The sequence below is a fragment of the Nematostella vectensis genome, chromosome 5 (genome assembly GCF_932526225.1).
Source record: "Nematostella vectensis chromosome 5, jaNemVect1.1, whole genome shotgun sequence".
NCBI classification, from domain to species: Eukaryota; Metazoa; Cnidaria; class Anthozoa; order Actiniaria; family Edwardsiidae; genus Nematostella; species Nematostella vectensis.
Window position 1 is genome coordinate 4,560,921 of NC_064038.1, and position 13,631 is coordinate 4,574,551.

Genomic DNA, 13,631 nt, shown 5'->3' on the forward strand with positions numbered 1-13,631 from the left:
TGTCAAGTTTGAAAAAAAAAAAAAAAATAATAATAATAATAATGCGGTGTTTCTGTAACCGCCGCCGCCGCGTTTTTCTCTTCCCCAGACTCTCCTCTCTCTTTTCTCCATACCGCTAAGCACGCCGGGAAATCCGCGGGCGCGCTTTTTCAAACATGGCGGACGAAAGCTTTGTTTTGTTTTTATCTCGGTGAGGTCTTTGTTTGCTGTCTTTACACTATTCGATCAGTGCAAAACCACAAAAATGTAAGGAAAAGCTGCAGCAAGTTATTGAATTGATAATTATGATGCTAACCATGCCAAGGTATGGGTGAAAAGTGAGGGAACAACTATTTTACATCAACTGATGTGGAAGAAATGGCTACTTGTTGCGCGTTGTAGATTAACTTTCATTGGACGTAGCTGTTAAAGCATGGAGGAGCAAGAAAGATGTAAGTCTATATTCTAAATGTTGCTTTTAATTTTGAAGGTAAGTATATTTTTATTTGAACATTCTTTTGATTTTAGGTTTATATTTTGTTTGTTGTCAAACGATGGGAAACAGTTTTCCGTAAAGTATGCTTATGGCATAAGTTGTATGCATTCTAAATATCTAAACTTGACCGTGTTTTCTTGTTTTCCTATCCTGTATATGGTTTGCAATAGCTTGATCCACAACAAAGCGCTTTCGGCTAGTACAACTACAATACTGTACTTTTGCTTCAGTCTTTTTCTATAAGGCCCTTTTACTCGTATTGATGGAATTTTTTTACTACAGAAATATTGGCTCAAATATTGACAGCTTCAGATAGACAGCTACTATTCTCTATATACGACCAGGCAGACTGGGTTAGTTATACCTCTGTAATTAATGACATCACCAATTATCAAGTAAAACTGATAGAGTACATCCCCCCTAGGATGGGGGGGGGGGGGGGATCTACAGTACTGACTTTGCTGGTTATTTTGTTTATAGTAGCGACCAAACTGGAGGCTGTTCTAGATGAGAACCAATCCCTTCGAGAGGAACTGACGCAGATGAGGGTATGAAGTCTCAAGGGCAGACATAGAAACAGAGAAAAACAATGAACTGCAAGACAGGCAGGGCTTTTATTAACTTTCAGAGTAGGCGGTGGAGGTTGATAAGTAGGGGGTGGAAGTTATTTTATCTTTTTAGTTCAAATAAAACTTAAGTCGCTTAAAAAAAAAGAAAGTAGCCAGCACTCAGTGGAAAATTGCTGCCGCTTCCGCCGGCCGCAGGGGCCTGTGACAGGTGGACATACAGACAGGCTCCAAGCATTCCATTCATCTGCTCAAAATTATTCTGATTTTGTCTAGACTGTATGCACTAAGCATGAAGCTATCCAAGGCTGGCAGCCTTATAGTAAATTATACAGTACACAGATAAATACGTTAATAGAGAGGGAAAGATGGGTTGATAAGCAAACCATGCAGATAGTCCAACAGGTTAGTGGAAAAGAGGTAGATTGTGGGGAAGGGTGTTCTGCTAAATGGTAAAATGCCCCAATCATAAAGTGCCCCCAAATTGCCTCATTCTTTAAGATCTGCTAAACCAAAATGTGTTTAGAAGTTTTGTTTAGGAAAAGAAATGTTTTTTCTAGGTGGACAAAGAATTTGTGTGGAATCTGTGGAAACGACTGCAGGCGGCTAAACCAGATTTGGCATCAGTCATCAGTATGGTGGTGTCCAGGTAATATTGCTTGGTTTGGCTGGAATAACTGGTTCCAATCTAGGCTCAATCATACAGTACAATGCCAAAAATACCCTTAGAGGCAACCCTGGTCCTGGATCGTTTCCTGTCTTAGGGTTGTTTTTGTCCCGTAAAGTACACTTACCTAAGCTCAAGCAATAATGAAAAATATATTTTTGAAGCTGTTAAAGTTTTGGCTAGCTTATACTTCAGCATTTAGGGGTTTATACCCTGAATGCTGCCTAGTGGCCACATAAGTGTAAAAATTGAACCTTAAATGTCCTTATATCTTTCTATCTTATACCCAAAAGGATTGTCATCATTGGCTAATTATTTACCATGAAATATTTTTCATTTTCAGAGAAAAAGAGAAAACTGAGAAAAAGGATAAAAAGATCTTACAGATTTTGAAGATGAAAGATGAAAAAATCAAAGAAATGCGGGAGGTAAAATATTTCTAAATTATACTTTTTTTACCAATTTGATGCATAAATTGTGTATTTGAGGTGTCTCCGCCTTTTCAGGCCCTTGATGATGCCGTTTCTGACCTCAAACAGACTAAAGAAAGGTACACCTGACTTTTTTGCATTTCTTTCCTTTTGTATTTAGCTTAGGTACCAGCTTTCTAATTTTTGTCTATTTTCTGATCGGTAAATAATAATTTGATTAATGGGTCGCTATATATATTATATAGCAAGAAGTCTGCATTGGTTTATAAGGCAATTGACTTGTTGTATGCTAATTGATTGTTGAGGGATTATTTTTATTTAAATGATTGATTTATTTGGGTTTATCTTTCCTTTGTACTGTGGATGCAGATTCCATGACCTTCTTATTGAGAATGATGAACTGAAACAAAAGCAGGATGCGAAGGAGTCAGAGATTTTACAAAGAGCCAAGGAAGCTGAGGAGAAGAATGAGTATCTCTCACAATTGGTAAGAAAAGATCAACTCTTAGAGAAGTAGTGTATCCATGTTTAAAGGGTTCCCTGCCACATACTGCCAGCTGGGAAATAAGTAAGAGCTAGCTGAATTAAGTAAGAGCCACCTGAATTAAGTAAGAGCCAGCTGAATTAAGTTAGAGCCAGCTGAATAAAGTAAGAGCCAACCGAATAACAAACTGTATGGCTAATAAAGATAGTATTTGGCAAAGTTTTTAGGGACAATCCTGTGTACTTACAAAGTGACTGGTAAGTCAACTTTTAGCCTAGGCTAAACTAAGACCATAAAACCAAAGCTTGGACCACTGAGTGTTCTTTGTAATTTCCATGTTTTTTTTCAAGGTCAAGGCCTATCAAGATGAGAAGGAGAAAGGAAGTGAAGAGACAAGGAAAACCTTGGAGACTATTGAAAATGAGAAGAATGGTAAGGCTGGTTGTTTTTCTAAAAATTTTTTTATAGTGTTATCCTAGCATACGGTATACTACTAAAATATAGAAATACATGTAGCGCCGCTTGATATGAAAGCTCAATACAACTGACACCAACAAACAGGTGTCCCCAGCATTATAAGAATACTGAATCAGGTCTTTTGAAAGTGTCTGATAGGCCCTTGCACTTCTTCTTGTGTGCTTTTATCTACTCCTTGCCTGGACTATTAAAAAAATTAAAGTATTGTTTAAAATTTCTATAATTTAACGCTATTAAAAATTCCCTTTTTTCTTGCAAATACTTAAAAGAAGATCTGTGACTGTGTTTCAGGGCTCAAGTCTCAAATTCAAAACTTGGAATCAGAAATAGGCAAGCTGAGTGCAGATAGATTGTCATTTGATAACATGATTAAGACAAATTCCACACTTCAGGACAAAATCCAGGTACTAGAGGGAGGGGGAAGGTATACTCACATACTGTATGACTAGGGAGAGGGGAAATGGTGTCACATATGACTAGGGGGAGGGAAAAGTGTTGTAGTCACAGATGGGGGGAGGGAAAGTGGTGTACTCCACATAGAATCCACCCTGAATCCATGCGTGGAATGTTAAAACACATTCAGTCTGTACTGTATGACTAAGGGGGGTGTGGGAGTGGCATACTCACAGATGACCAGGGGGAGGGAAAGTGGTTTACTCACATATGACTAAGGGGGAGTGGGAATGGTATACTCACAGATGACCAGGGGGAGGGAAGTGGTGTACCAACACATGGCTAGGGGGGAAGTGGGAGTGGTATATTCACATATGACTAAGGGGAGGGAGAGTTATAAATTATCATTACTTTCAGTCATATGTGAGTATACTACTTTCCCTCCCCCCATCTGTGAATACACCATTTCCCCTCCCCCTAGTCACATGTGAGTATACCACTCCAACCCCCCCCCTAGTGATGTGAATGTACCACTCCTCCCCCTAGTGATATGTCAGTATACCCCACCCATTCCCCACTACCACTCCCCATTATAACAATAGTCAGAGCAATTTTAAATAAAGAAAAAAACACCTCTTACTGTAGGTGTTACAAAACAAAACAAATTTTAGCTGAATTACCAGGATTCCAGATGATAATATCTTCTAAACCACTTCTTACTGTAGGTGTTACAAAACAAAACACATTTTAGCTGAATTACCAGGATTCCAGATGATAATATCTTCTAAACCACTTCTTACTGTAGGTGTTACAAAACAAAACAAATTTTAGCTGAATTACCAGGATTCCAGATGATGATATATTCTATACCACTTCTTACTGTAGGTGATACAAAACAAAACAAATTTTAGCTGAATTACCAGGATTCCAGATGATAATATCTTCTTAACCACTTCTTACTGTAGGTGTTACAAAACAAAACAAATTTTAGCTGAATTACCAGGATTCCAGATGATAATATCTTCTAAACCACTTCTTACTGTAGTTGTTACAAAACCAAACAAATTTTAGCTGAATTACCAGGATTCCAGATGATAATATCTTCTAAACCACTTCTCACTGTAGGTGTTACAAAACAAAACAAATTTTAGCTGAATTACCAGGATTCCAGATGATAATATCTTCAAAACCACTTCTTACTGTAGGTGTTACAAAACAAAACACATTTTAGCTGAATTACCAGGATTCCAGATGATAATATCTTCAAAACCACTTCTTACTGTAGGTGTTACAAAACAAAACACATTTTAGCTGAATTACCAGGATTCCAGATGATAATATCTTCAAAACCACTTCTTACTGTAGGTGTTACAAAACAAAACACATTTTAGCTGAATTACCAGGATTCCAGATGATAATATCTTCAAAACCACCTCTTACTGTAGGTGTTACAGGATGAGATGGATGAACTGGCCGCTAAAACTCAACAGCTGGAGAAGGAGGTACAGTAAGAGAAAGGAGGGGGGGCCAAATAGTGACCTGTATATAAAGCGATCTTATATATAGCAATCGATAACAAAATTCTTGCATTTTGGCACTTTTATAGTGAAAGTCAACATTTGATAATAAGCAGATGGATTAATATGACCTAGTAAAACTGCTCAAGGATAAGAGTTGCGCAAGGAGCCTGTACACTGGTTACTCACAATGTTTTGGAGCCAATAATATTGTTCAATAAGTGGCTAAAAGCTAGGGTGTTGTATAACTCCAGGGTCACCTAAGGGAACCTTCCAATGATTTGTCATAACTTGATAATATCTATTTAAAAAGAATATCATACGCTGGGGTATATTCAACACGTGAGCCATATTTATTCAATGGAAATAGTGTATGCTTTATTTATGGTGTCTAGAGGCATACCCATCTGTTATCAACAGCATGAAGGAGCAATCTCAACACTGAAGCTGAGAGAGTCCCAGCTACAGGAGAACCAGAGGAACTTGCAGTTTATGTCTGGTGAAGTCAAGGATAGAGAGCGAGAAAATATTCAACTGAGGTATGGTATCCAGGGGAAAAATCAAATCAAATGGTTAGTGAAAAGGCACTTTTTTGCTAATTTTATACTTGAAATACATTTGAATTTAAAGAAAAATATACAGAGAAAGAAGTGTCTGTATTGTGTATTTTCATGGTTGTACTTTCAAAACGTTTCGTATTTTAATAAAAGAATCAGGGTGCCCCTTTCCCTCTCTGTCCCAGCATTATCCCCTAAAGGGTTTGATGATCCTACAGGAGTGAAGTGGCTGAGCTCAAGACAGAGAATGAGAAAGCCTTAGATCACATCAGGGACCAGACGGCAGTCATAGAGCAGCTCCAGAGAATGCAGGAACAGCTTCACAGAGGTGAGAGTTAGACTGGGTCACACCCCCTATGGTGGGCCATGGGATGTCTAGGGGGGATAGGGTGAGACTGGGTCACACCCCCTATGATGGGCCATGGGATGTCTAGGGGGTATAGGGTGAGACTGAGTCACACCCCCTATGATGGGCCATGGGATGTCTAGGGGGGATAGGGTTAGACTGGATTACACCCCCTATGGTAGGCCATGGGATGTCTAGGGGGGATAGGGTTAGACTGGATTACACCCCCTATGATGGGCCATGGGATGTCTAGGGGGGATAGGGTGAGACTGAGTCACACCCCCTATGGTGGGCCATGGGATGTCTAGGGGGGATAGGGTGAGACTGGATTACACCCCCTATGATGGGCCATGGGATGTCTAGGGGGGATAGGGTGAGACTGAGTCACACCCCCTATGATGGGCCATGGGATGTCTAGGGGGGATAGGGTGAGACTGGGTTACACCCCCTATGATGGGCCATGGGATGTCTAGGGGGGATAGGGTGAGACTGGGTTACACCCCCTATGATGGGCCATGGGGTGTCTAGGGGGGATAGGGTGAGACTGGGTTACACCCCCTATGATGGGCCATGGGGTGTCTAGGGGGGATAGGGTGAGACTGGGTTACACCTCCTATGATGGGCCATGGGATGTCTAGGGGGGATAGAGTGAGACTGGGTTACACCCCCTATGATGGGCCATGGGATGTCTAGGGGGGATAGGGTGAGACTGGGATACACCCCCTATGATGGGCCATGGGGTGTCTAGGGAGGATAGGGTGAGACTGGGTTACACCCCCTATGATGGGCCATGGGATGTCTAGGGGGGATAGAGTGAGACTGGGTTACACCCCCTATGATGGGCCATGGGATGTCTAGGGGGGATAGAGTGAGACTGGGTTACACCCCCTATGGTGGGCCATGGGATGTCTAGGGGGGATAGGGTTAGACTGGGTTACACCCCCTATGATGGGCCATGGGATGTCTAGCGGGGATAGGGTGAGACTGGGTTACACCCCCTATGATGGGCCATGGGATGTCTAGGGGGGATAGGGTTAGACTGGGTTACACCCCCTATGATGGGCCATGGGATGTCTAGGGGGGATAGGGTGAGACTGGGTTACACCCCCTATGGTGGGCCATGGGATGTCTAGGGGGGATAGGGTGAGACTGGGTTACACCCCCTATGATGGGCCATGGGGTGTCTAGGGGGGATAGGGTGAGACTGAGTCACACCCCCTATGATGGGCCATGGGGTGTCTAGGGGGGATAGGGTGAGACTGGGTCACACCCCCTATGGTGGGCCATGGGATGTCTAGGGGGGATAGGGTGAGACTGGATTACACCCCCTATGAAGGGCCATGGGATGTCTAGGGGGGATAGGGTGAGACTGTATTACACCCCCTATGATGGGCCATGGGATGTCTAGGGGGGATAGGGTGAGACTGAGTCACACCCCCTATGATGGGCCATGGGGTGTCTAGGGGGGATAGGGTGAGACTGGGTCACACCCCCTATGGTGGGCCATGGGATGTCTAGGGGGGATAGGGTGAGACTGAGTCACACCCTCTATGATGGGCCATGGGATGTCTAGGGGGGATAGGGTGAGACTGGGTTACACCCCCTATGATGGGCCATGGGATGTCTAGGGGGTATAGGGTGAGACTGAGTCACACCCCCTATGATGGGCCATGGGATGTCTAGGGGGGATAGGGTTAGACTGGATTACACCCCCTATGGTAGGCCATGGGATGTCTAGGGGGGATAGGGTTAGACTGGATTACACCCCCTATGATGGGCCATGGGATGTCTAGGGGGGATAGGGTGAGACTGAGTCACACCCCCTATGGTGGGCCATGGGATGTCTAGGGGGGATAGGGTGAGACTGGATTACACCCCCTATGATGGGCCATGGGATGTCTAGGGGGGATAGGGTGAGACTGAGTCACACCCCCTATGATGGGCCATGGGATGTCTAGGGGGGATAGGGTGAGACTGGGTTACACCCCCTATGATGGGCCATGGGATGTCTAGGGGGGATAGGGTGAGACTGGGTTACACCCCCTATGATGGGCCATGGGGTGTCTAGGGGGGATAGGGTGAGACTGGGTTACACCCCCTATGATGGGCCATGGGGTGTCTAGGGGGGATAGGGTGAGACTGGGTTACACCTCCTATGATGGGCCATGGGATGTCTAGGGGGGATAGAGTGAGACTGGGTTACACCCCCTATGATGGGCCATGGGATGTCTAGGGGGGATAGGGTGAGACTGGGATACACCCCCTATGATGGGCCATGGGGTGTCTAGGGAGGATAGGGTGAGACTGGGTTACACCCCCTATGATGGGCCATGGGATGTCTAGGGGGGATAGAGTGAGACTGGGTTACACCCCCTATGATGGGCCATGGGATGTCTAGGGGGGATAGAGTGAGACTGGGTTACACCCCCTATGGTGGGCCATGGGATGTCTAGGGGGGATAGGGTTAGACTGGGTTACACCCCCTATGATGGGCCATGGGATGTCTAGCGGGGATAGGGTGAGACTGGGTTACACCCCCTATGATGGGCCATGGGATGTCTAGGGGGGATAGGGTTAGACTGGGTTACACCCCCTATGATGGGCCATGGGATGTCTAGGGGGGATAGGGTGAGACTGGGTTACACCCCCTATGGTGGGCCATGGGATGTCTAGGGGGGATAGGGTGAGACTGGGTTACACCCCCTATGATGGGCCATGGGGTGTCTAGGGGGGATAGGGTGAGACTGAGTCACACCCCCTATGATGGGCCATGGGGTGTCTAGGGGGGATAGGGTGAGACTGGGTCACACCCCCTATGGTGGGCCATGGGATGTCTAGGGGGGATAGGGTGAGACTGGATTACACCCCCTATGAAGGGCCATGGGATGTCTAGGGGGGATAGGGTGAGACTGTATTACACCCCCTATGATGGGCCATGGGATGTCTAGGGGGGATAGGGTGAGACTGAGTCACACCCCCTATGATGGGCCATGGGGTGTCTAGGGGGGATAGGGTGAGACTGGGTCACACCCCCTATGGTGGGCCATGGGATGTCTAGGGGGGATAGGGTGAGACTGAGTCACACCCTCTATGATGGGCCATGGGATGTCTAGGGGGGATAGGGTGAGACTGGGTTACACCCCCTATGATGGGCCATGGGATGTCTAGGGGGGATAGGGTGAGACTGGGTTACACCCCCTATGATGGGCCATGGGGTGTCTAGGGGGGATAGGGTGAGACTGGGTTACACCCCCTATGATGGGCCATGGGGTGTCTAGGGGGGATAGGGTGAGACTGGGTTACACCCCCTATGATGGGCCATGGGGTGTCTAGGGGGGATAGGGTGAGACTGAGTCACACCCCCTATGATAGGCCATGGGATGTCTAGGGGGGATAGGGTGAGACTGGGTTACACCCCCTATGGTGGGCCATGGGATGTCTAGGGGGGATAGGGTGAGACTGAGTCACACCCCCTATGATGGGCCATGGGATGTCTAGGGGGGATAGGGTGAGACTGGGTTACACCCCCTATGATGGGCCATGGGATGTCTAGGGGGGATAGGGTGAGACTGGAGTACACCCCCTATGATGGGCCATGGGATGTCTAAGGGGGATAGGGTGAGACTGGGTTACACCCCCTATGGTGGGCCATGGAATGTTTAAGGGGGATAGGGTTAGACTGGATTACACCCCCTATGGTGGGCCATGGGATGTCTAGGGGGGATAGGGTGAGACTGGATTACACCCCCTATGATGGGCCATGGGATGTCTAGGGGGGATAGGGTTAAACCTATGATGGGGTGTGACCCATCATGTTATTATCATGGTGTTACCATGCTGAAACTTTCTTGTGTATGGTATTCTGCATTGGCACTTAAGTATGAATCATAATTTTTTTTATGCGTATTAGTTATGGCAGATCGCAAGCAAGTGAATGAAAGAGATGCCGTCGCATTGCAAAAGGTAGCAAGATTTCCTTAGTATGTCCCCCTCCTGGTATCTTATCCTGGTACCAGAGGGTCTTCTCACTGCAAGGCATTGAATGGTTACCGTCAGCATACCAAATAGCTAATGCCAGGACTGTTACAAGCAAACAGTCAAACCTCACTGTGGTGTGAATATCGTCTGCTGTGGTGTGAATATCGTCTGCTCTGGTGTGAATATCGTCTGCTGTGGTGTGAATATCGTCTGCTGTGGTGTGAATATCGTCTGCTGTGGTGTGAATATCGTCTGCTGTGGTGTGAATATCGTCTGCTGTGGTGTGAATATCGTCTGCTGTGGTGTGAATATTGTCTGCTGTGGTGTGAATATCGTCTGCTGTGGTGTGAATATCGTCTGTTGTGGTGTTAATATCCTCTGATGTGATGTTAATATCCTCTGATGTGATGTTAATATCCTCTGATGTGGTGTTAATATCCTCTGATGTGGTGTTAATATCCTCTGGTGTGATGTTAATATCCTCTGATGTGGTGTTTAAATCCTCTATGTTGTGAATATCGTCTGCGGTGGTGTGAATATCGTCTACTGTGGTGTGAATATCGTCTGCTGTGGTGTGAGTATCGTCTACTGTGATGTGAATATCGTCTGCTACCTAGGGTACGCTAGTTCTTGGGGCCATGTCTTATCTGTTCTGTTGATGGTGATAATGTGATGATTGTATCACATCTTATCTGTCCTGTTGATGGTGATATAGTGATGATTGTATCACGTCTAGTCTGTTGCTGATCTGCGAGCCCGTTGTGCTGAGGGTGATAAGCGAGAAAACCAGCTGATGGAGCGAATTGAGGCGCTGAGAGAGGTACCGTACATGAACAAGTCCAATATTATCACCACTGCTATTTTATAACCATCAAAGTCCATATATCCTAAAGCAATCTTACAAAAACATGAAATAGAATGGAATTGACGATTACGTTCAGTCTACGACGAACAGGTCCCCCTCCCTACCCTTGCCCAAAATGTGCATCTACAACCTATATTTTGAACTGTCGCCTCTACATGCAATCATCTCCATCTGAACAACCACTGCACATTGTTATGATAACCATAACCATCATTAAATCATGATTAACTAATCATTCCTCACTTATCCACACTTCTACGTTATTGTAAAGAAAACATTAAATTTGTCACCAACCGCCACTAAACCATTGCTGTAACAACCACAACCATTATCAATACATCACCAACGTATCATTTCTCTCCAAACACCATGTTCTTGTAATGGCAATAATTCTACCATCAATACACCACCAACGTATTATTTCTCACCAAACACCATTAGTATGATGTTGTACATGTTCTTGTAATGGCAATAATTCTACCATCAATACATCACCAACGTATTATTTCTCACCAAACACCATTATTATTATGTTGTACATGTTCTTGTAATGGCAATAATTCTACCATCAATACTGTACATCATTGATTTATATCTTTCATTTCCTACCATCGCTTCGTGTTATCGTCATCGTCGGAATGATCCCTAAACACCACCAAGGCAATCATCACTGCTGCTGTCACTGATCCAAAGCATATGTCTGACATGTTCGCTTTTCTTACTATGGCAGAGTGACGAGAGGCATATACGCGAGCTAACCAGCAAAGACCAGTTGATTGACGAGCTAAGGAAACGCCTGGAAAACGCGTCACAAGCAAGTGCTGTCCTGGGGAATTCTCATAGGACCGAGGTAAAAGCCTAGGAAGTGCAAAAGCAAAGTCAGATACTCCGTACTCCAAAAAGGCCTTTTAAGAATCTCCATGGTTCATATTTAGAACCGTGAGATAAATTTCTTCGTCGGTACATTTATGTCATACCTTTAAACAGGACTTCTGGGGATTTACGTTATTCTCGTATAAAAACAACGGCCGTGAAAATGAAGGTTAAATGTCCTTATCTGAGAAGACCCTAATTAACAGCAGCCAAGACATCAGAGGTTTGGCTCCCTTGTTAATTTGACTTGCTGTTCTGTCCATGTTGTCTACAGGCGTGCCCCCGCTGCCGAGAGTCCAAGGACAAGCTTGAAGATGTTGAGATGGAGCGAGATGAGCTTCGCGAGATGGTCAATGAAAAGACCAGGTACATAGGCTCTCTTGGGGCTTGGTCGTCATTATCACCACCATTTTTATCATCATCGTCATCATAAGCATTTGGTTGGTCTACTTTCTCAGACGGATCTCCTCCCTTGAAAGAACCCTGAAGACCTCGTTAGCGACAAACAAGAGAAAAAGTGACCCAAGACCATCAACTACCGTAAGTATCATCATCGTCATCGTAGTCGTCGTCGTCGTCGTCATCATCATACCGCCTAGTACTTTTAGTATCATCATCTTACAAATCATTCAGAGCTCAGGAAACTTGTTGCATGTTTAGTGGTATACCAACCAATATTGTCATGACTGCTCCTGCATTAACGATTTCCGCCGAGCCCCAATGTTATTTTGCTTGGGATGGTACAAAACAGTGATACAATGTTGAACAACTCCTGGAACAACGTATAAGATAACCCATTTGCGAGTCTTATGTACATGTACCAAGAAATACATGCTTTCTCAAGCAAGGGGTCTGCATGTGCAGACCCCTTGTCCAAGGGCCTGGGCTTCACTGTGTATCGGGGGCCTTGACATTTGCACTCTCCCCTACATATCACTTATCGTTGTTACAAAAGAAAGTCTTTATTCCTGCCTGTTTCTGAGTTTAGTGCAAAGTGCGAAAGCATTTTTCTTTGCCATGCCATGCTAACCGTCGCCGTCATTTTTAAGGATAAAATTGATTTAAAAAAAAAACGTCAAGAATGTAATGTTGTTTTGTGTTTTTCCAGTCCCCAGGGCAAGTATCGCCATTGCATGGGGAGGAGCGTGAAAGACTGGATGCTAAAGTCCATCGCATGCAGGCCAAACACAATGACTTGAGGAAACTGCTTGATCTCAAGGTACGCCGATACTTTGCAATGTGCTACCGGCGGGAAGCGTTGCGTGACCTTGTCCAAATAGTGCTTGCTGAGTAATAGTGTCTCGCTGGCCCAGAGGCGGGAAGCGTTGTGTGACCTTGTCCAAATAGTGCTTGCTGAGTAATAGTGTCTCGCTGGCCCAGAGGCGGGAAGCGTTGCGTGACCTTGTCCAAATAGTGCTTGCTGAGTAATAGTGTCTCGCTGGTCCAGAGGCGGGAAGCGTTGCGTGACCTTGCCATAATAGTGCTTGCTGAGTAATAGTGTCTCACTAGTCCAGAGGCGGGAAGCGTTGCGTGACCTTGTCCAAATAGTGCTTGCTGAGTAATAGTGTCTCGCTGGTCCAGAGGCGGGAAGTGTTGCGTGACCTTGTCCAAATAGTGCTTGCTGAGTAATAGTGTCTCACTAGTCCAGAGGCGGGAAGCGTTGCATGACATTGTCCAAATAGTGCTTGCTGAGTAATAGTGTCTCGCTGGTCCAGAGGCGGGAAGCGTTGCGTGGCCTTGTCCAAATAGTGCTTGCTGAGTAATAGTGTCTCGCTGGTCCAGAGGCGGGAAGCGTTGCGTGACCTTGCCCAAATAGTGCTTGCTGAGTAATAGTGTCTCACTAGTCCAGAGGCGGGAAGCGTTGCGTGACCTTGTCCAAATAGTGCTTGCTGAGTAATAGTGTCTCGCTGGTCCAGAGGCGGGAAGTGTTGCGTGACATTGTCCAAATAGTGCTTGCTGAGTAATAGTGTCTCGCTGGTCCAGAGGCGGGAAGCGTTGCGTG

The 13,631-nt window shown here is 45.3% G+C and overlaps 1 protein-coding gene across 4 annotated transcripts in view; it reads left to right on the forward strand.

Annotated features, from left to right (window-relative positions):
* Positions 1 to 120: 120 nt before the first annotated feature.
* Positions 121 to 13,631, forward strand: part of LOC116610151 (centlein-like) — a 30,573-nt gene continuing 17,062 nt past the window's right edge. For 3 of the 4 annotated variants that reach the window (XR_007308238.1, XM_048728253.1, XM_048728254.1), the window contains exons 1-17: positions 121 to 431; positions 956 to 1,023; positions 1,602 to 1,690; positions 2,052 to 2,136; positions 2,215 to 2,258; positions 2,509 to 2,626; positions 2,974 to 3,055; positions 3,392 to 3,504; positions 4,939 to 4,995; positions 5,431 to 5,549; positions 5,786 to 5,895; positions 9,824 to 9,876; positions 10,628 to 10,711; positions 11,487 to 11,606; positions 11,904 to 11,995; positions 12,088 to 12,169; positions 12,738 to 12,848. Coding sequence is in view for 3 of the 4 variants with exons in the window: in XM_048728253.1 (XP_048584210.1) it covers positions 413 to 431; positions 956 to 1,023; positions 1,602 to 1,690; positions 2,052 to 2,136; positions 2,215 to 2,258; positions 2,509 to 2,626; positions 2,974 to 3,055; positions 3,392 to 3,504; positions 4,939 to 4,995; positions 5,431 to 5,549; positions 5,786 to 5,895; positions 9,824 to 9,876; positions 10,628 to 10,711; positions 11,487 to 11,606; positions 11,904 to 11,995; positions 12,088 to 12,169; positions 12,738 to 12,848 (1,446 nt within the window). In the remaining variant the exon portion in view is untranslated. Of the gene's footprint in view, positions 432 to 955; positions 1,024 to 1,601; positions 1,691 to 2,051; positions 2,137 to 2,214; positions 2,259 to 2,508; positions 2,627 to 2,973; positions 3,056 to 3,391; positions 3,505 to 4,938; positions 4,996 to 5,430; positions 5,550 to 5,785; positions 5,896 to 9,823; positions 9,877 to 10,627; positions 10,712 to 11,486; positions 11,607 to 11,903; positions 11,996 to 12,087; positions 12,170 to 12,737; positions 12,849 to 13,631 lie in introns of those variants that run through there. The other variant, XM_048728256.1, reaches the window with a different exon arrangement.